At 44.8% G+C, this 20301-nt stretch overlaps 3 protein-coding genes across 10 annotated transcripts in view; 1 reads left to right on the top strand and 2 right to left on the bottom strand.

Moving 5' to 3' along the window:
• LOC137438259 (ankyrin repeat and MYND domain-containing protein 2) overlaps positions 1-3894 on the top strand; it is an 821307-nt gene extending 817413 nt beyond the window's left edge. For all 3 annotated transcript variants that reach the window (XM_078766441.1, XM_078766440.1, XM_078766442.1), the window contains exon 5: positions 3602-3894. In XM_078766441.1, coding sequence (XP_078622567.1) covers positions 3602-3774 — 173 coding nt within the window. In that variant the 3' untranslated portion in view covers positions 3775-3894. The remainder of the gene's footprint in view (positions 1-3601) is intronic.
• A 1338-nt stretch (positions 3895-5232) lies between these two features.
• On the bottom strand, positions 5233-12105 carry LOC137438260 (nuclease EXOG, mitochondrial). The gene is made up of 6 exons (XM_068133370.2): positions 11910-12105; positions 11645-11785; positions 11422-11561; positions 11240-11316; positions 8258-8366; positions 5233-6895 (listed from the first exon to the last, which is right to left on the bottom strand). Exons 1-6 carry the CDS (start codon positions 12055-12057, stop codon positions 6581-6583), a joined length of 930 nt encoding a protein of 309 aa, XP_067989471.2. The 5' UTR covers positions 12058-12105; the 3' UTR covers positions 5233-6580.
• A 6112-nt stretch (positions 12106-18217) lies between these two features.
• The window catches only part of LOC137438258 (uncharacterized), a 30494-nt gene continuing 28410 nt past the window's right edge, over positions 18218-20301 (bottom strand). For 5 of the 6 annotated variants that reach the window (XM_078766422.1, XM_068133362.2, XM_078766424.1 and 2 more), the window contains one exon: positions 18224-20226. In XM_078766422.1, the coding sequence (XP_078622548.1) occupies positions 18510-20226 (1717 nt within the window). In that variant the 3' untranslated portion in view covers positions 18224-18509. Of the gene's footprint in view, positions 20227-20301 lie in introns of all 6 variants that reach the window. The other variant, XM_068133365.2, reaches the window with a different exon arrangement.

Here is a 20301-nt window from a genome sequence, read left to right on the forward strand (position 1 = left end):
TTCAGCTGGGGCAGATGGTTCGGGCTTGCTCCCGCACGGGACGTCGGGCTGGACCTCGACGGCCACCGATGCCACCGCAATCTGGTTCCCGCGGGGTAACGGGTCGAAGCTGCCTGGTGGAGTCAACGCTGCTTGTGGAGCCAAAACTGCTGGTGGAGCCAAAACTGCTTCTCTGGCTCACCTCAGGACGCGTCTCCCTTCTCTCTCCGAGGGCTCGTCTCCACTCATCTGCCGTCTCTGGCGCAACTCTTAGAACTCAGAACTCATCTGCCGTCTCTGGCGCAACTCTTTCTTGGAACTTTGAACTCATCTGCCTTTACCAAGCTCGTCTGGACTCATCTCTCAAAGGCTTCCGCGCGCGCTTATATAACGCCTCGGGCGATCAAACCGCCGGCCTCCAGGACACGCCCATCGGTGAGCTCGCCTCGGCCCTGATTGGTGGGCACGGGCTCTCTGGCTCCACCCTTGATGACGATGGGCGGGCACGCCCTTCTTCCCCGAGCTGACCACGCCGTAATGGCGGCAAATGCAGTTGGCAGTAGAGGCTTTGTGAATGGGAATGAAAGGGGATCTATCTATTTGAATTCGGTGCAATGGAGTGTCAATTAATGGAAGACACAGCCTTAACCTACATAGAATAAGGAAATAAACTACCAACAAGGAGGTTATCTATGATTGGCTAACGTGATTGTTTATGACCTAATTACGGGACGCACTTTGACCTTTATACACAACTGGAGGAAGGAGGGTGATATTTTTACAACAATTTACACAACAATAAAAGAAACACAATTCTCATATCCACAACAATATATATATATATATATATATATATATATATATATATATATATATATATATATGTATATGTATATATATATGTATATGTATATATATATGTATATGTATATATATATGTATATGTATATATATATGTATATATATATGTATATGTATATATATATATATATATATATATATATATGTATATGTATATGTATATGTATATGTATATGTATATATATATGTATATATATATGTATATGTATATATATATATATATATATATATATATATATATATATATATATATATACCCTGCAAAAAAAGAAATGCAAAACTGCAAAAAAAGAAACGCAAAAGTGATTTTAGATGTATATTTTATATATCATATGAATAATAATCAACAGATGGTAATCGATTGTTCAAAATTGGCACACATCATTCTCATTGACCCAGGTTCCATATGGCACACATAGAACAGTAGATTTTCAAGGTGAAGGTCATCTGTGCTCAATATCTTGTATGGCCACCATTAGAGTCCAAAACTGACTGGCATCGTCGTCCCATGGAAGCAGTCATGTCCCGAATTGTGGCCTGGTGAACGTTCACCCACTCTGCCTGCAGTGCTTGTGCCAACTGTCGGAGGTTCTGTGGTTGTTGCTGACGTGCTCGCAGTCGTTGATCCAGTGCATCCCATAAATGTTCGATTGGGTTTAAATCTGGAGACTTGGAGGGCCATGGTAGGACCTGGATGTTGTGATTCCTCAAAAAGGCTGTTGTCAGTCTTGCCGTGTGAGGTCGGGCGTTGTCTTGTTGGAAAATGACGTTCGCTTGTTGCAAAATGGGAAGGACGTGTGGCCGAAGAATCTCATCCGTGAGTCGTGGCATGTTTTCGCTGTTCACTTGCTGTAAGATTGTGATGGCATGCAAATGAAAACCCACCGTTTTTATAGCCCAACAAGTGATGTTGCACATGCATGTCATGTTGGTGTGTTTCGGCACCAGGCTCTCACGTGGTTGTGTTTTTGCGATTGTTCCATCTTTTCGCCAAATTTCTGCAGTACCTCATTCTTTCCACACAAATCAATCCCAATCCATGCAGAAATGACCAATTCATTTTTGGTATTAATTTTGTATGGGCATCGGCAACACTCTGTCAGATATTTACGATTTTACTACTTTTGCGGTTTTTTTTGCAGGTTATATATATATATACATATATATACATACATACATACATACATATATATATATATATATATATATATATATATATATATATATATATATATATATATATATATATATACAGTGAAACCTTGACTTACGAGTGCACCAACTTATGAGTTTTCCGAGATACGAGCCGTCGCTCGGTCGATTTTTTGCTTTGTGATGCGAGCCGAGATCTGAGTTACGAGCGAGCGAGCTTGGATATAAAACACGTAATCGTCGAAAAACATGAGCGAGGTGTGCGTGTTGTCGACTTGGCGAGGCAGTACGATCGTCGTACTTCTACGATATGTACGATTTTGAAGTAGAAGGAGTCGATAAAGGCTATAACGCCAGCCAAGGGCGTTAAGATTATTTCAAAGCTCCGGACCTCTGTCCATGAAGAGATGGAGAAGTTGTTGTTTGTGTGGTTGACGGAGAAGCAGCTCGCAGGAGATACCGTGACCGAGAGCATCATCTGGGAGAAGGCACGAGACATTTACGGGGATTTGGTGCAGCAGACGGCGGGAACATCAACGGACGAGGCATCGGAAGAGTCATTCAAAGCCAGTCGGGGATGGTTTGATAATTTTAAGAAGAGGACCGGCATTCACTCCGTCGTCAGGCATGGTGAGGCAGCAAGCTCGGATGTGAAGGCAGCTGAAGATTTTCTTATAACTTTTGCCGAACTGATAGAAGCCGAAGGATACATCCCCCAGCAAATCTTCAACTGTGACGAGACAGGGCTCTTCTGGAAAAAGATGCCGAGGAGGACGTATGCAACGGCAGAGGAGAAGAGCATGCCAGGCCACAACTTGTTCAGAGTGCCGGCGATAGCTCGCCTTCTCTTTGTGGAAGACACGGTGAGACCCTTAACATCCAACAAGTAATGGGACGCAAACGGGGCGCCCAGTTTAGCGGTACACACATTGATGAATCACCCTGCCTGTGAAACACCGACATGACAGGTTATAGCTGGGTCGGGATTCAAACCCAGGCTGGACAGTTTAGAGTCAAGTGTGCGTACCTCCAGTCCAGGCCATCCTGCCAACTTGTATGCTGCATACAGGTGAAATATAAAGCGCGAGATATATTTATATATATATATTTCAAAAAAAATTGGTGTGGTTTTTGGGGGGCTGGAACGGATTAATAGCATTTCAATTCATTTTAATGGGGAAATTTAATTTGAGAAACGAGCAAATTGAGTTACGAGCTCGGTCACAGAACGAATTAAACTCGTAAGTCAAGGTTTCACTGTATATATATATTTAACTTTTCTACTATCGATTCTGAGAAGCGGGATTATTTTAAAGGGGGACAATGAGCTTATTTAAACGTGCTCATTAAATTGTGAAGCGCTTAAACACTTTTAGAAATGTGTGAAGCGCTTCGATACGCTTAATATGCTCCATGCTAAATTTGGCCTTAAGCCGGCCATCTTCAACGCAATTGACCTCAGCATGTGCGATGTGGTTTTGGTTGAGGGCTAACTTCCTGCCGAAACTCGTTCATTAAAACTTCCAGGAATAGCACCATAACCTTTTTGTTGCGCCGTTTGCTTAATCGTGAGATATCCGGCTAATGCCTTTACTTTGATGCTTTCAAGGGCTGGGAGGTGGTGAGGAAAAAGAAAATGTGGGGAAGACTGGGAACGGAGATCCTGTGGATAAACCCGATTCTGTGAAGGAGGAAGGTGATGGGAAAACCAAGGAGGTGTTACAGAACACGAGAGAGAGCATGGGGAGTGACACACTGCCTGGAACCGACGCTGAAGAGTAAAATCGACCATTATTATAACACGATGTGTACTGCATTATTTGATGTATTGTAAATCATAATCACTAGGTGTGCCTACCTGTCCCTTCGCTGACTGGTTTCATAAAGAGACGTCATGTTGTACGTGCCTGGTGTTGACTTTTTGGTTAAGGTGGCTGACTTAAGATCCTCGGGTCTCGAGTTCAAGCCCGTCGTGCCGTTGAAATAACACCAGGTGGATTGACTCGGCCTGTCATCCTTCCGAGGTCGGCAAAATGAGTACCCGCTGGTTGGTGAGGGGGCATTGCCTCAGGGGCACAGCCACGCCCCCAGAAAAATGATGCAGCCAAGCAGCCGCGGGCTGCTTATGAATAAATAAATAATTGTTGTAATTCACAAACACATTGCATATCTATCTGACTCTGAATGAGGACACTAAAGAGGATTTTTAAAAAGCATGTTGCTGCTGTCGTTGTGCGCTCTTGCTGTATACTTATTTATATATTAATTGTTTCACGAAATGTTATCATTCTGCGAGAGCAGGAACCACAAAGCTTCGGTGTGGCACGCACACTTCCTTTTAATGATGATTAAATGTTTTTTTGAGTTTTGTTTTTAGCCCGTCCCCCATGCAGTGGGAGACGGGGTCTTGCAATCGTGTCTGTCTGTCTCTCTTGGCCATAACTCTCTTTTCCACATGAGCTTTTGTCATCAAACTTTCAACAAACCTTTATAAAGAGGATCTGAAGACCAATTGATAATAGGGTCGAAATTTGAAAGGGTAAAGTCAGTCGGTACAAATAGCCCTTATTTCGCCAGTCCACCACGCGTCAGCATGAGAAGGCCGATTTTTTTTTTTTTTTTAATCTCAATGTTTCTTTATTTTGACCTGCTTTCTCGTTCACCCTGTGAGCTTTTGTCATGAATTTTTCAACAAACCTTTATTACCATACACTTTAATAAATTTGACCTTATTTGCGCTTTTCGTCAAGTTCAGTTTGACACCCCCCCCTTCCCACGCCTCCTGCCCCCAAGCCCTCTCCCTCCCACACTTCTCCCTGCTCTCAAATGTTGTGGTTGCGTGCTTCCCCTTCTCTCCCCATCTTGGCTTCCGCTCCCTCTTTTGTATATTTTGTTTGTGTGGTTGATTTGTTTGTGAAATAAATGTTAGCTCTTTCACGAGCCTCGATTCAGTATAACCACCTTTAGAGGCCATTTTTCCCCGCAAGCAGGGGTTGGCCTTTTTCGGGAACCGTGGTTGTTGTTGTTTTTTGGTCCCCTTTTTGAAGCAATGTTTTACGGCCGGATGCCCTTCCTGACGCCAACCCTTTTTGCCGCCTTTAACGACAAACAGGGAATTACCAGTGAACTGGTACTCAAAAATTCAGTATACAAAATTCAGTTTCACCTCGATTCACCTCGATTCACTCGATTCACCTCGATTCAGTATACAAAAAAAAAAAAAAAAAAAAAGGACAGGCGTTGCATTTTGAGATGCTTTCTACTTTTATTTGTATTCACACAGAAATTAAGGCTCTTGAAAGAGCAAACAGCTCACAGGTGAGAGGCTGAGATCACGAACGGAGCCTAAGTGACCAATTTGGCAAGAAACTAGTAAATAAGGAGACAAAAGGCTGACAAATGCGGAAAATGGAGGTGAGCAGGCGAGGAAAATCAATGCGAGAATAGTTTAGGAATAAAAAGTTTAGGTCAAGAGATAGCAATTGCTCGCTCTTAAATGTGTGAATGGAAGAGCACGACAGGGCAGAAGAAGGGATGTGATAAATGGAGACAAAAGAGAACAGGTGAGCAGTTGGCCTGGATTTTGTGAGAATCATGACGTATGCATTGCTGCTTGTGTGTGATCTGGTGGAGCTTGAGACAGAGGGACGAATGAATATCTGAGGGCAGGTGGGACAAGAGCAGATTGGTGGCGGAAAACTGCTAGACTACTATATTGTCTGCAGTGGGAGAGGAGTAGGCCTTGTACCTCGGCCTCCTTACAAGTCACTGCATTTACCCTCAGTAGGCCAGGTGCCATCACCTATCAATCTGTTTTGCACCAAAACTCAGGGATCGACTCCATTTTGCCCGGAAAGCAGTTATGGATCAAATATACTCTCCCAAAAGTTCTCGTTACAAAATTCGCCAGTTTTTTGGGGCTTTTCCTTCATAATCTGAACTAGCTCTTCGATATGAAAATGTGACGTATGACGCTCTTGACCAATGAATGTTTCTCATATCTAATTATGGTGTTGCCATGGCCCCCGTGTTTGTGCAGGATTTACATTGATCTTTATTTTTTCGTATTTTCCATCATTATGTCTGATAACCAATGCTCGATCCAGAGAGTTGATAAATCACTAGAAGGCCTTCACCGTGAGAACGTGGCGGATTGAGGTGTCAATAAAAAGGGCAAATTTGGACGGTGTTAATAGAAAATTGGTGAATGCGTTTACACCTCACCAAAGTTGTTTTGAAGAAGTAATAAAAGATTTTTTTTTAATCCTCTGCAATGTGAATTGTTGATTCACCTCAAAGTCGCCTAGCCTGGGTTCGAATCCCGGCCCAGCTATAAACTGTCATCCTGGTGTTTCACAGGGTGATTCATCAATGTGTGTTCCCTCGGATGGACGTCAAACGAGCGTCTAATGAAGAGGTTGGGAGAGGCACACTTTGGTGATCAATTACACATGCTTGGCCAGGGTATAAGAGCAATATCTCTTTATATCGTGTGTTTGTAGTCTGACATGATACACGTGACGTTGATTGTAAAACGGTATCAAGTTTGTCGTGTAACGACGGTTCAGTACAAAAGGCTACGGCACCATCAGCCTTGTGCTCTCATTTTCCGTCTTTCCATGGCCCATTTATCGAGAAAGGCTCGGGTTTCGCAAACGTCCACAGCGCAAAGGTCTTGAGGGGCGTGAACCCCAACGCGTGCCAGCCGAGGGAAGAAGGTGAGTCCGGCGGTACGCTCGACCTCGATCAGCTCGGTCTGGAAGGAGTGCAAAGACCAGTCGGCTTCGATCGGACTATTTGGAATTACAAAGGCAGCGAGAGCGGGGCGCTGCTTGGAAGATCCTCGAGCCACCACTACCTTGTAGAGATGTGTAGGCACCGCCACACCTGCATCACCAATAATCTGTAAAATACAACCCACAGGTGTGGAGGTTTAGAACTTTGCTTTCTTAAACAACAAAACTTTGTTATATTCACTTTCCTTGTAGCTCATGGAGGAGTTCAATGGCAGAGGATTGTAGTTCCATAGACTATCAAAGGGGAATGGAGACAGATTACATATGAGTGGTACGAAGGAAAGGGGGGACGGGGGAGGAGAGGGGGAAAAGGAGGGGGAAGGGGCAGAGAGGGGGAGAGGGAGGGGGAAAGGTTTTGTGTGAGGTTGAGAGGGATTAACAAGAGTTTCACAATGGGGTCAAAGAGGAACTTAGAGGTGATAACCACATGCAAATGTGTGAGCAGAAGGAAAATGTGGGAACAAAAGTCAAGAAACGTCAGTTTCTGATCGAGGAACAACTTAATTTCAAATTAATGTTATATTTTGAACACAAATTGGTTCTACCTGAATCGGAAAACAAACCTGCAGTTTAGTGGTACTTTGGCTCTGAATTTGGTATAAATTGTACGGAATCTTGTCCCGGTCGTGCATGTGCACAGAGGAGTAAGGTAGTTTTTAGCTCACCTGGAATGTAGTTCTGGGGAGCTTAAGGGATGGCGAATCGTGTCCGTGCGTAAACACTTACAATTTCTCTGAAACTGCTGATGGGATTATGATCAAACTTGGCTAAAATGATATTTGGTATGTTGTGTTAAAAGAAATGAAGTTAGAATTGTTTTTTTTTTAGAAAACGACACGTTACGCTTCACGCACAATGGGCACAGGTTCGTTGCGCTGCACTCGATGGATACAAAATGGCTTCTTATTGCAAGTTGTTACCACTCCTAGTTACCTAGTTTTAAGCTTGCTGTTGGATTAACGGTTAAGATGGCTGACTTAGGGTCTTATGGCCTTGGGTTTGAGGCCATCGTGCCGTTGAAATAACACCAGGTGGGTTGACTCAGCCTGTCATCCTTCCGAGGTTGACAAAATGAGTACCAGCTTAATGGTAACAGGGTAACTGGATCAGTCGCACAACCGTGCTAACAGAAAATGATGCAACCAGCACCCACAAGCTGCATATGGAACAACAACATAGTATATAGGGAATCTAGGTGAAATAGAAGGCAGGAGGGTGTGGCGTTAGAGTAGAAAATGGCGTGGGGGGAGGGGTACGGGGCGGGAGTTCAGTGATTATAAAGGTGGGGGGGGTAGTCTTTGCTCCTGTGCTGCTCCCTCATTTTAAAAAGCCGGGAGTTGTATCCCCAGAGGGGAGAGGGAGTGGGGGGTTGCACACGATATACTTTTTTAATAAAGCTGTGTTTGACCATGTCACATATTTGAACAGATGAAATGTTTAGGCTAAGGTCACCTGTTTGTACCTCTGACCTGGTATTTGATACTTCGTTGTGTTCCCTCTGTCGGGCGGAACAGCGGCCCACTCACAACCCACACGTCTTGGAAACGTTCGGTCAGTTCTCGACAATAATCCTCCAAGCTGCACAGATAGAATCATACCCTCGCTAACCGTAATAAATACCCCTACATCCCACATGTATAATTTAACCCTGATAAGTACCCCCCACATCCCACATGTATAATTTAACCCTGATAAGTACCCCCACATCCCACATGTATAATTTAACCCTGATAAGTACCCCCACATCCCACATGTATAATTTAACCCTGATAAGTACCCTCATATTCCACATGTATAATTTAACCCTGATAAGTACCGCCATATTCCACATGTATAATTTAACCCTGATAAGTACCCCCACATCCCACATGTATAATTTAACCCTGATAAGTACCCCCACATCCCACATGTATAATTTAACCCTGATAAGTACCCTCATATTCCACATGTATAATTTAACCCTGATAAGTACCCTCATATTCCACATGTATAATTTAACCCTGATAAGTACCCCCACATCCCACATGTATAATTTAACCCTGATAAGTACCGCCATATTCCACATGTATAATTTAACCCTGATAAGTACCGCCATATTCCACATGTATAATTTAACCCTGATAAGTACCCCCACATCCCACATGTATAATTTAACCCTGATAAGTACCCTCATATTCCACATGTATAATTTAACCCTGATAAGTACCGCCATATTCCACATGTATAATTTAACCCTGATAAGTACCCCCACATCCCACATGTATAATTTAACCCTGATAAGTACCGCCATATTCCACATGTATAATTTAACCCTGATAAGTACCCCCACATCCCACATGTATAATTTAACCCTGATAAGTACCGCCATATTCCACATGTATAATTTAACCCTGATAAGTACCCCCACATCCCACATGTATAATTTAACCCTGATAAGTACCGCCATATTCCACATGTATAATTTAACCCTGATAAGTACCCTCATATTCCACATGTATAATTTAACCCTGATAAGTACCCCCACATCCCACATGTATAATTTAACCCTGATAAGTACCGCCATATTCCACATGTATAATTTAACCCTGATAAGTACCCTCATATTCCACATGTATAATTTAACCCTGATAAGTACCCCCACATCCCACATGTATAATTTAACCCTGATAAGTACCCTCATATTCCACATGTATAATTTAACCCTGATAAGTACCGCCATATTCCACATGTATAATTTAACCCTGATAAGTACCCTCATATTCCACATGTATAATTTAACCCTGATAAGTACCCCCACATCCCACATGTATAATTTAACCCTGATAAGTACCCTCATATTCCACATGTATAATTTAACCCTGATAAGTACCGCCATATTCCACATGTATAATTTAACCCTGATAAGTACCCCCACATCCCACATGTATAATTTAACCCTGATAAGTACCCCCACATCCCACATGTATAATTTAACCCTGATAAGTACCCCCACATCCCACATGTATAATTTAACCCTGATAAGTACCCTCATATTCCACATGTATAATTTAACCCTGATAAGTACCCCCACATCCCACATGTATAATTTAACCCTGATAAGTACCCCCACATCCCACATGTATAATTTAACCCTGATAAGTACCCTCATATTCCACATGTATAATTTAACCCTGATAAGTACCGCCATATTCCACATGTATAATTTAACCCTGATAAGTACCCTCATATTCCACATGTATAATTTAACCCTGATAAGTACCCCCACATCCCACATGTATAATTTAACCCTGATAAGTACCCTCATATTCCACATGTATAATTTAACCCTGATAAGTACCCCCACATCCCACATGTATAATTTAACCCTGATAAGTACCCCCACATCCCACATGTATAATTTAACCCTGATAAGTACCCCCACATCCCACATGTATAATTTAACCCTGATAGGTACCCTCATATTCCACATGTATAATTTAACCCTGATAAGTACCGCCATATCCCACATGTATAATTTAACCCTGATAAGTACCCCCACATCCCACATGTATAATTTAACCCTGATAAGTACCCTCATATTCCACATGTATAATTTAACCCTGATAAGTACCCCCACATCCCACATGTATAATTTAACCCTGATAAGTACCCCCACATCCCACATGTATAATTTAACCCTGATAAGTACCCCCACATCCCACATGTATAATTTAACCCTGATAAGTACCCCCACATCCCACATGTATAATTTAACCCTGATAAGTACCCCCACATCCCACATGTATAATTTAACCCTGATAAGTACCCCCACATCCCACATGTATAATTTAACCCTGATAAGTACCCTCATATTCCACATGTATAATTTAACCCTGATAAGTACCCCCACATCCCACATGTATAATTTAACCCTGATAAGTACCCCCACATCCCACATGTATAATTTAACCCTGATAAGTACCCTCATATTCCACATGTATAATTTAACCCTGATAAGTACCCCCACATCCCACATGTATAATTTAACCCTGATAAGTACCCTCATATTCCACATGTATAATTTAACCCTGATAAGTACCCCCACATCCCACATGTATAATTTAACCCTGATAAGTACCCCCACATCCCACATGTATAATTTAACCCTGATAAGTACCCTCATATTCCACATGTATAATTTAACCCTGATAAGTACCCCCACATCCCACATGTATAATTTAACCCTGATAAGTACCCCCACATCCCACATGTATAATTTAACCCTGATAAGTACCCCCACATCCCACATGTATAATTTAACCCTGATAAGTACCGCCATATTCCACATGTATAATTTAACCCTGATAAGTACCCTCATATTCCACATGTATAATTTAACCCTGATAAGTACCCCACCTCCACCCTCCCAAATCTGCCATCGTGCTGGCCAGGTAATAGGTACTTGTCATCACCTCCTCCAGATGCCCTCTGCATTGGTTTTGTCTTGTGGGACGATGTTGGAATAAAGGAATGTTTCATCCATCGCTTGCTGTTTAAGGCACAAACTTTGGGAAATTAAACATTCAATGTCACGTCTCATACCTATTCGGAAAGGAGAAAGAAACCCTCACAAAGTACCACCGTGACCACCTACCTGGCTGCCTTTGTTATCCTCTACCGGCACCAGGTGACCCCGAATCCAATCGCTGCCTTTGTAGTCTCGATCGCTGGCACTCCACACCTGTGGGACGGCCGGGTCCATTCGGAACTGTGCCTTGGAGCTCTGTCCTGGTCCTGGTCGGAGACCGACGCATCGTGGTCATGTGAAGAAGATCCGCGAAATGACGCGAGGCAGGTTAACCTGCAGGGTGTCTCACCGTGCAAACTGTCCTTGGTCACGTGTTCGGCGACCCACGAAGGAACTCGAAGTTCCGGATTCCAACCCACGGCATGTGTGCTGTACCAACGTACCGGAGGACCGAGGTCTGGAAACCCGAACTGTGCGAGCGGGTCCACACCTGGAGGTGAAGGACAGAAAAGGTGATGGTCTCTGAGAATGGGTATGTTATGTAATAATCTGAATCCCCCTTAAAAAAAAAAAACAGCACAGGTGCTAGGAGGAAGAAGAAGAGGTTAACCCACGTGTGAATGCAATTCTTTTCCGCAGAACCGAGTTCACACCACAACCAAACTCGGTGTGGTTTATGAGGAACCAGCGGAGACCAACCCCACCTGCCGCGGACAACAACAAACCACCCGCGAGGCCTCGAATGAACGGAGGGACGAACATGGCGCTTCGGGCTACTGCGCAGTGCGCATGCGTACGGATGACGTCATGGTCTGTGTCCAAACTTACGGCATCTGGTCCTAATTTGATGCGCTGCAGTTGGACTTGGAGTCAAGGCGGATCATTTTAAAGGGGCACTGCATGGCGACAAGGCGGATCATTTTAAAGGGGCACTGCATGGGGTCAAGGCGGATCATTTTAAAGGGGCACTGCATGGCGACAAGGCGGATCATTTTAAAGGGGCACTGCATGGAGTCAAGGCGGATCATTTTAAAGGGCCACTGCATGGAGACAAGGTGGATCATTTTAAAGGGGGCACTGCATGGGGTCAAGGCGGATCATTTTAAAGGGGCACTGCATGGGGTCAAGGCGGATCATTTTAAAGGGGCACTGCATGGCGACAAGGCGGATCATTTTAAAGGGGCACTGCATGGAGTCAAGGCGGATCATTTTAAAGGGGCACTGCATGGAGTCAAGGCGGATCATTTTAAAGGGGCACTGCATGGCGACAAGGCGGATCATTTTAAAGGGGGCACTGCATGGGGTCAAGGCGGATCATTTTAAAGGGGCACTGCATGGAGTCAAGGCGGATCATTTTAAAGGGGCTCTGCATGGCGACAAGGCGGATCATTTTAAAGGGGGCACTGCATGGGGTCAAGGCGGATCATTTTAAAGGGGCACTGCATGGAGTCAAGGCGGATCATTTTAAAGGGGCACTGCATGGTCAAGGCGGATCATTTTAAAGGGGCACTGCATAGGGTCATGGCGGATCATTTTAAAGGGGCACTGCATGGTCAAGGCGGATCATTTTAAAGGGGCACTGCATAGGGTCATGGCGGATCATTTTAAAGGGGCACTGCATGGGGTCAAGGCGGATCATTTTAAAGGGGCACTGCATGGCGTCAAGGCGGATCATTTTAAAGGGGGCACTGCATGGAGTCAAGGCGGAACATTTGAAAGGGGCACTGCATGGAGTCAAGGCGGATCGCTTTAAAGGGGCACTGCATGGGGTCAAGGCGGATCATTTTAAAGGGGCACTGCATGGTGACAAGGCGGATCATTTTAAAGGGGGCACTGCATGGGGTCAAGGCGGATCATTTTAAAGGGGGCACTGCATGGGGTCAAGGCGGATCATTTTAAAGGGGCACTGCATGGAGTCAAGGCGGAACATTTTAAAGGGGGCACTGCATGGAGTCAAGGCGGAACATTTGAAAGGGGCACTGCATGGAGTCAAGGCGGAACATTTTAAAGGGGGCACTGCATGGAGTCAAGGCGGATCATTTTAAAGGGGGCACTGCATGGAGTCAAGGCGGAACATTTGAAAGGGGCACTGCATGGAGTCAAGGCGGATCATTTGAAAGGGGGCACTGCATGGCGTCAAGGCAGATCATTTTAAAGGGGAACTGCTTGGGGTCAAAGCGGATCATTTTAAAGGGGCACTGCATGGCGTCAAGGCGGATCATTTTAAAGGGGGCACTGCATGGGGTCAAGGCGGATCATTTTAAAGGGGGCACTGCATGGGGTCAAGGCGGATCATTTTAAAGGGGCACTGCATGGCGACAAGGCGGATCATTTTAAAGGGGCACTGCATGGAGTCAAGGCGGATCATTTTAAAGGGGCACTGCATGGGGTCAAGGCGGATCATTTTAAAGGGGGCACTGCATGGGGTCAAGGCGGATCATTTTAAAGGGGGCACTGCATGGGGTCAAGGCGGATCATTTTAAAGGGGCACTGCATGGTGACAAGGCGGATCATTTTAAAGGGGGCACTACATGGGGTCAAGGCGGATCATTTTAAAGGGGTGCTGCATGGAGTCAAGGCGGATCATTTTAAAGGGGCACTGCATGGAGTCAAGGCAGATCATTTTAAAGGGGCACTGCATGGAGTCAAGGCGGATCATTTTTAAGGGGCACTGCATGGAGTCATGGCGGATCATTTTAAAGGGGGCACTGCATGGGGTCAAGGCGGATCATTTTAAAGGGGGCACTGCATGGAGTCAAGGCGGATCATTTTAAAGGGGGCACTGCATGGCGTAAAGGGGGATCATTTTAAAGGGGGCACTGCATGGCGTAAAGGGGGCACTGCATGGGGTCAAGGCAGATCATTTTAAAGGGGAACTGCATGGGGTCAAAGCGGATCATTTTAAAGGGGCACTGCATGGCGTCAAGGCGGATCATTTTAAAGGGGGCACTGCATGGGGTCAAGGCGGATCATTTTAAAGGGGCACTGCATGGAGTCAAGGCGGATCATTTTAAAGGGGCACTGCATGGAGTCAAGGCGGATCATTTTAAAGGGGCACTGCATGGAGTCAAGGCGGATCATTTTAAAGGGGCACTGCATGGCGACAAGGCGGATCATTTTAAAGGGGGCACTGCATGGAGTCAAGGCGGATCATTTTAAAGGGGGCACTGCATAGGGTCATGGCGGATCATTTTAAAGGGGCACTGCATGGCGTCAAGGCGGATCATTTTAAAGGGGGCACTGCATGGGGTCAAGGCGGAACATTTGAAAGGGGCACTGCATAGGGTCATGGCGGATCATTTTAAAGGGGGCACTGCATGGGGTCAAGGCGGATCATTTTAAAGGGGCACTGCATGGAGTCAAGGCGGAACATTTTAAAGGGGCACTGCATGGAGTCAAGGCGGATCGCTTTAAAGGGGCACTGCATGGGGTCAAGGCGGATCATTTTAAAGGGACACTGCATGGTGTCAAGGCAGATTATTTTAAAGGGACACTGTATGGGAGCAAGGCGGATCGCTTTAAAGGGGCACTGCATGGGGTCAAGGTGGTTCATTTTAAAAGGGCACTGCATGGGGTCAAGGTGGATCATTTGAAAGGGGCACTGCATGGGGTCAAGGCGGATCATTTTGAAGGGGCACTGCATGGGGTCAAGGCGGATCATTTTAAAGGGGCACTGTATTATTATTGTTTTCAGGTTGTCTGTCCGACCGTGATTTCGTTGCCGTGAAGCATTGGTTTTTGGCCCTGGTCCTGGCTTCAGTGATTGACCAGTATTCGCTTCGCGGGGCTTCCTCGAGGGATGATTGGGGCTCAAGTGGTGGTGCTCTCGTGGCAGGCTAGCTGGCCGTCAAAGCATCAGGATGGACGGAGGGAGCGCATTGTCAGGCGCATGTTTGGGCCGAAGCCAAGCCACGCATACACGTACCTTTTAGTTCTTACACGATAGGCTATCATCTCACACTTTTCTTCGCTTTCTTCGTATAAAATCGATCTACTGAACTCACAAGCTCAACAAGGGCACATCCTTTTCATGGCACCAGCGACTGGCAGCCTTGCCGTGGCCCGACTCCTCCAGAGTGACCATCACTGACGACACACCTTCACAGTTTCTCTTGCACCACACACATTTACATGCATAGCACCTTGCTCTCTCTGCAGTCACGCACCCGACACCAGAAGTACTGCTCCCCTTTCTACCCCTCCTTTTGTGTTTGGGTCGTGGAAACATGACTGCTTCCATCCAGTAAGCCAGAGGCCGTTGACCCTCGTACTTTCTCTGTCTTGTTCTTTTCTCGGTTCATGGATGGTCTGAAGTGTACCCTGCATTGTGTATAGCCAGTAGGTAAGGCATAGGATGAAGTCTGCATCTTGTCCAAATCCTTTGCTTTGTAAATATTGCTGCACTTTCCATTGCTTGAGATCACTTGTACATTTTGAATGTGCATTCCCCCCATTATTCCCTTTGTGTACACCTTTACCCTTTTCCTCCCTGAACATTAAAGTCCTTGAGTTCCATCCCCCCTTCTTTTTGCATAATTATCTCTTGTTTTACAAACAATAAATCCCTTGTTGAGGTTCCTTTCCAATCTGTCCATGGTCATTTCACATTAGGTTATACTGTTTGCACATTAGGTTATACCGGGAGATTATCATTCACCAATTGATTCGCTCATTCAGTCTGGCATGCACCAGCGGGTAAAGCTCTGCAGCTCTAATTAAGATCCAATCAAGATAAGATTGGTGCATAGCCGAGGGCGCGTCGATTAGAAAGCCGTGTGGCACAGGTAAACGGTGGTCAGACGGAGAACTCTGGGACCACGTGGTGGATCAATTGGCGTTCGCAGTTGGCTAACAACCTGCCGTGGTACGAAGTTATTTGTGCTCGGTAGCCTCAAGCCCAGTAAGTTTGAGGACAACCAGGGATTCCCTCTCGTAGTACACCCTAAACCCTTGGCCGTAACAGAAGCATTAGAATTCTACGAAGCAGTTTCTGATTGGGTGGATGAGAGAATGACAGTGGATGTAGCATATCTAGACTTTCAGAAGGTATTTGATAAGGTACCACAAATGAGGTTGTTAGCTAAGGTGAGGGCTTGTGGAGTGGCTGGTCAGGTAACTACCTGGATTGGAAACTGGATTAGTGATAGGAAGCAAAGAGTGGATGTGAGTGGGAAGATATGTTGCTGGGAGGATGTAAGTAGTGGGGAAGCTCAGGGGTCAGTACAAGGCCCATTATTATTCATAATTTACATCGATTTGAGCAGTGGGGTGAAGAGTGGGATTTCCAAATTTGCAGATGACACAAAGATTCGAGGCATGGTAGATAGCAGAAAGGATGTTGATCGAATTCAGGAAAGTATTGATACTTGCAAAGATTGGGGAAAATATTGGCAGATGTGATTTAATCTAAACAAGTGTAAGGTGATGGGGGTGGGTAAGAATAATAAAAGTGGAGATTACATGATGTAAGGGAGATTACATGTGTCGTAGCGTGTCACACTGGAAGATCTGGGGGTGGTAATAGATACAGGGCCTTCACAAAATATTCACATCCCTTGACTTTTTTCACATTTTGTTGTTACAGCCTGAATTTAAAATGGATTAAATATAGATTTTTTTTGTCACTGATCTGTACTCCACAATGTCAAAGGGGAAAAATCTTTTACAGAAATGTTTACAAAATAAGTGAAAATGAAATACAGAAATATCTAATTTACATAAGTATTCAACCCCCTGAGTCAATACTTTGTTTAAGCGCCTTTGGTAGCGATTACAGGTTTGAATCTTCTTGGGTGTATCTGTATCAGCTTTGTACATCTGGATTTGGGGAGTTTTTCCCATTCTTCCTCGCAGGAAGAATGGGAGAAATTCAAGCGCTGTCAAGTTGGATGGGGAGTGTCGGTGAACAGCAAATTCTCATATCTTTCCACAGATTCTCAATAGGATTCAAGTCTGGGCTTTGGCTGGGCCACTCGAGGACTTTCATGTTCTTGTTCTGAAGCCATTCCAGTGTTGATTTGGCTGTATGATTGAGGTCATTGTCCTGTTGGAACATAAATCTTCGCCGCAGTCCAAGGTCTTTTGCACTCTGTGGCAGATTCTCCTCAAGGATTTACCTGTATTTGGCTCCATTCATTGTTCCCTCTATCCTTACAAGTTTCCCAGTCCCTGCGCTGAAAAGCATCCCCATAGCATGATGCTGCCACCTCCATGCTTCATGGTAGGGTTGATGCCAGATGGGTGATGAGCTGTGCTCGGTCTCCGCTAGATTTAGCGCTTTGTATTCAGGCCAAAGAGTTCAATTTTCCTCTCATCAGACCACAGAATATTTTGCCCCTTGACGAAGCTCATCGACCCCGACAGCCATAAAAAATAGAGGTGGGTTTTAATGTTTCTTTTCTTTCTGCTTTTCCTCTGCAGCCACGTGGCATGGATTACATTAAGTGGTTTGCTTTTGCCTGACCAGTGGTAGCCAGAATAGGATTTTGTAATTTACCGGTGATAGCTCGCCTTTGCTTCGCGAAGGACACTAGGATCTTTAAGGGTCACCAACTAACGTCGGCAGATGGGACGTCCAGTTTGACGTCCACCTGATGGATGGCACACACATTGATGAATCACCTGCCTGTGAAGCACCGACATGACAGTTTCTAGTTGGGTCTGGATTCAAACCTGGGCGAGACAGCATAGAGGTGAGAGTGCGTACTTCTAGGCCATCCTGTTAGCCCCTTCAATATTGTATATTCACCATCACTTCTTAAATTAAAAAGCAATAACAGATAGGTCTCAACTATCTGTTGTTGCATGTTTTCTGTTTCAATCACTTATTTAGTTTATTTTGCACAAAGCATCTTCTCGACTCCCAAGGTGATGTCATAACCCAGGTACTCATCACCTACCTGTACTCACCCAAATGAAATTTCAGTTTGCATTTTAGTTTTCAACGTTTTATGAACATTTTAATTTTTACATTCTCGTTTATTTCACATTCGTACATCTTCAGAATGATAGTATCATAATTGACTTAATCTCCACAATCGTACAGAGCGTAATTCGTCGGATGAGAGTCCTCCATCTTGAGGACGTTCACAAGTACTGTACAATCAAATCCTTCCGCCCAACTAAAAACAACCAAAAATAGGAATCACAAATTAAGGATTTTACTTTTATATCGTATTTGAAAAATCTTGAGCTGTTGTTTAAGGATTGGGATTTTAAGATAGGAGATGATCAGTATCTGTTTGGGTCTGTTGTGCTGCAGAGAGCATCCCATTCTCTTCCAATGGATCAGTCCGGCTGAGGAAAGGGTTGGTCAATGAGAATGACACACCTTTACCGGTCAGGCCATACTTGGCGGCCTTACAGTCACGCAGGGGGGACTTCCAGACCGAATTCTGATGTTCTTGCATCTCAGGATGGGAGTAAAGTTTGTCTCGTAAACCTGTAACGTCCAAAGTGTTTGTTTTGGGAGCGAAACTTCCACCCCATTCTGCAATTTCGTCATTTGGCGTTGACGGAGCAGTTACCCACAAGTCAATGCTGGAAGAAGGTGAATTAGCAAGTGTCAGCCTGGGAGAGTATCCCGCGTCCATCATGATAATCTGACTTTCTGCCCCGGAAGACGTTTTACTTCCACATCCCAGGGGATCGAAGTCTGAAATGATATCGGATAACTCCTGATCGACATCTTGAGTTGAAGACGTGATTGGAAAAGGTATTTGGGATTCCCCAAGTAGATTTCTGGTTTCATTGCCGTACTCGGTCGGAGTTATCTCGCAGCCCTGAAACTCATCCTCTCCAAACTCGAAAGCCTCACCCACTTGAGAAAATTCTCCATTGTCGTTTTCGCACCTCCAAGTCCCTCCTCTGCTTTGTCCATTTTCTTTAATCACACCTTGCTCTTCATGACTGTTGTTGCTCGTTGCATCTTCCAGGTGACCGATAGCAGAGCGAAATTGAGGTGAGAGTGCCATTATCTTATCCACACTTGTTGTCTTTCCAGACGTTTCTCTGCTGTACAGCTTAGCCAAGGTAGAATAACCAAAGCTGATACGATTGCCATCTTTTCTTACCTTTCCCTCATCTTCCTTGGGTACCAACTTTTCATCCTTCTTTTCACTTGTTTGTCGAAATAAATGATTACTCTCTTCATCGCCTTTGTTGTCGTCGGTTTTTGACTTACCTGCGGGGTCGTCCACTACCTGTACTCGTATCGGTCCAAGATCTTTATTCAGAGTTGTGTTCATATTCTTCTGCCCTTCCCAACCTATTGGACCATCCACTGAGATTAAACGGCCGACTCCAGTCTTTCTCTGCGGTTGCCATGGTCCTGCAGATACAACTTCTCTCCCTAAACCATAAATCCCAGGTAGTTCTTGTTTCGCTTTCAGGGCAGTGGCTTCAAATGTCTTGGGAGCTTCACTTTTGCTGCTTGGTTTCTCCGCAAAAGCGGAGGATAACAACGCTTTCGTTTCACTTCCTGGTCGCCACACAGCCGGTTGAGGTGGACATGTATCGCCGCCTCCTGATCTAGGTACACCATTGCCATTTTCATGTTCTGGAGTATCTTTAATTCCTGGAAAACTTACACTTTGTCTTTCATCCTTTCCTGAAAGCGTGGCAATGACCCCGCCATTACCTTTACACTCAGTTTGGTCACTTGTCGCTCCGGAAGTAGCCGGAGTAAAAAGTGAAGTGGCTATCCTATCCGATGACTTTGATGGTTTATTCAAGTTTGGTTTAGTCCGTGATCCACCAACATTTCCTTTGTGGGCCCGAGGTGGCGCATACACTTGTCCTTCTTGTCCGAGACCTTTCAGAGCTTGTTCACCCAATCGGAAACCATCCTTGTAATTTCCTTTTACACAGAAAAGCTGTTTGAAGTGTGGATGGCAGAACACAAAACCTTCCGCTGCAGCAAAATTCCCAAGGCTGGTACAGGGGGGAATCCGGATGGAACAGACAATTAGTGGATACGGATCGGCACAATGGATATTAATATGAAAA

The sequence above is a fragment of the Myxine glutinosa genome, chromosome 12 (genome assembly GCF_964187855.1).
Source record: "Myxine glutinosa chromosome 12, kmMyxGlut1.1, whole genome shotgun sequence".
Lineage (NCBI taxonomy): Eukaryota > Metazoa > Chordata > Myxini > Myxiniformes > Myxinidae > Myxine > Myxine glutinosa.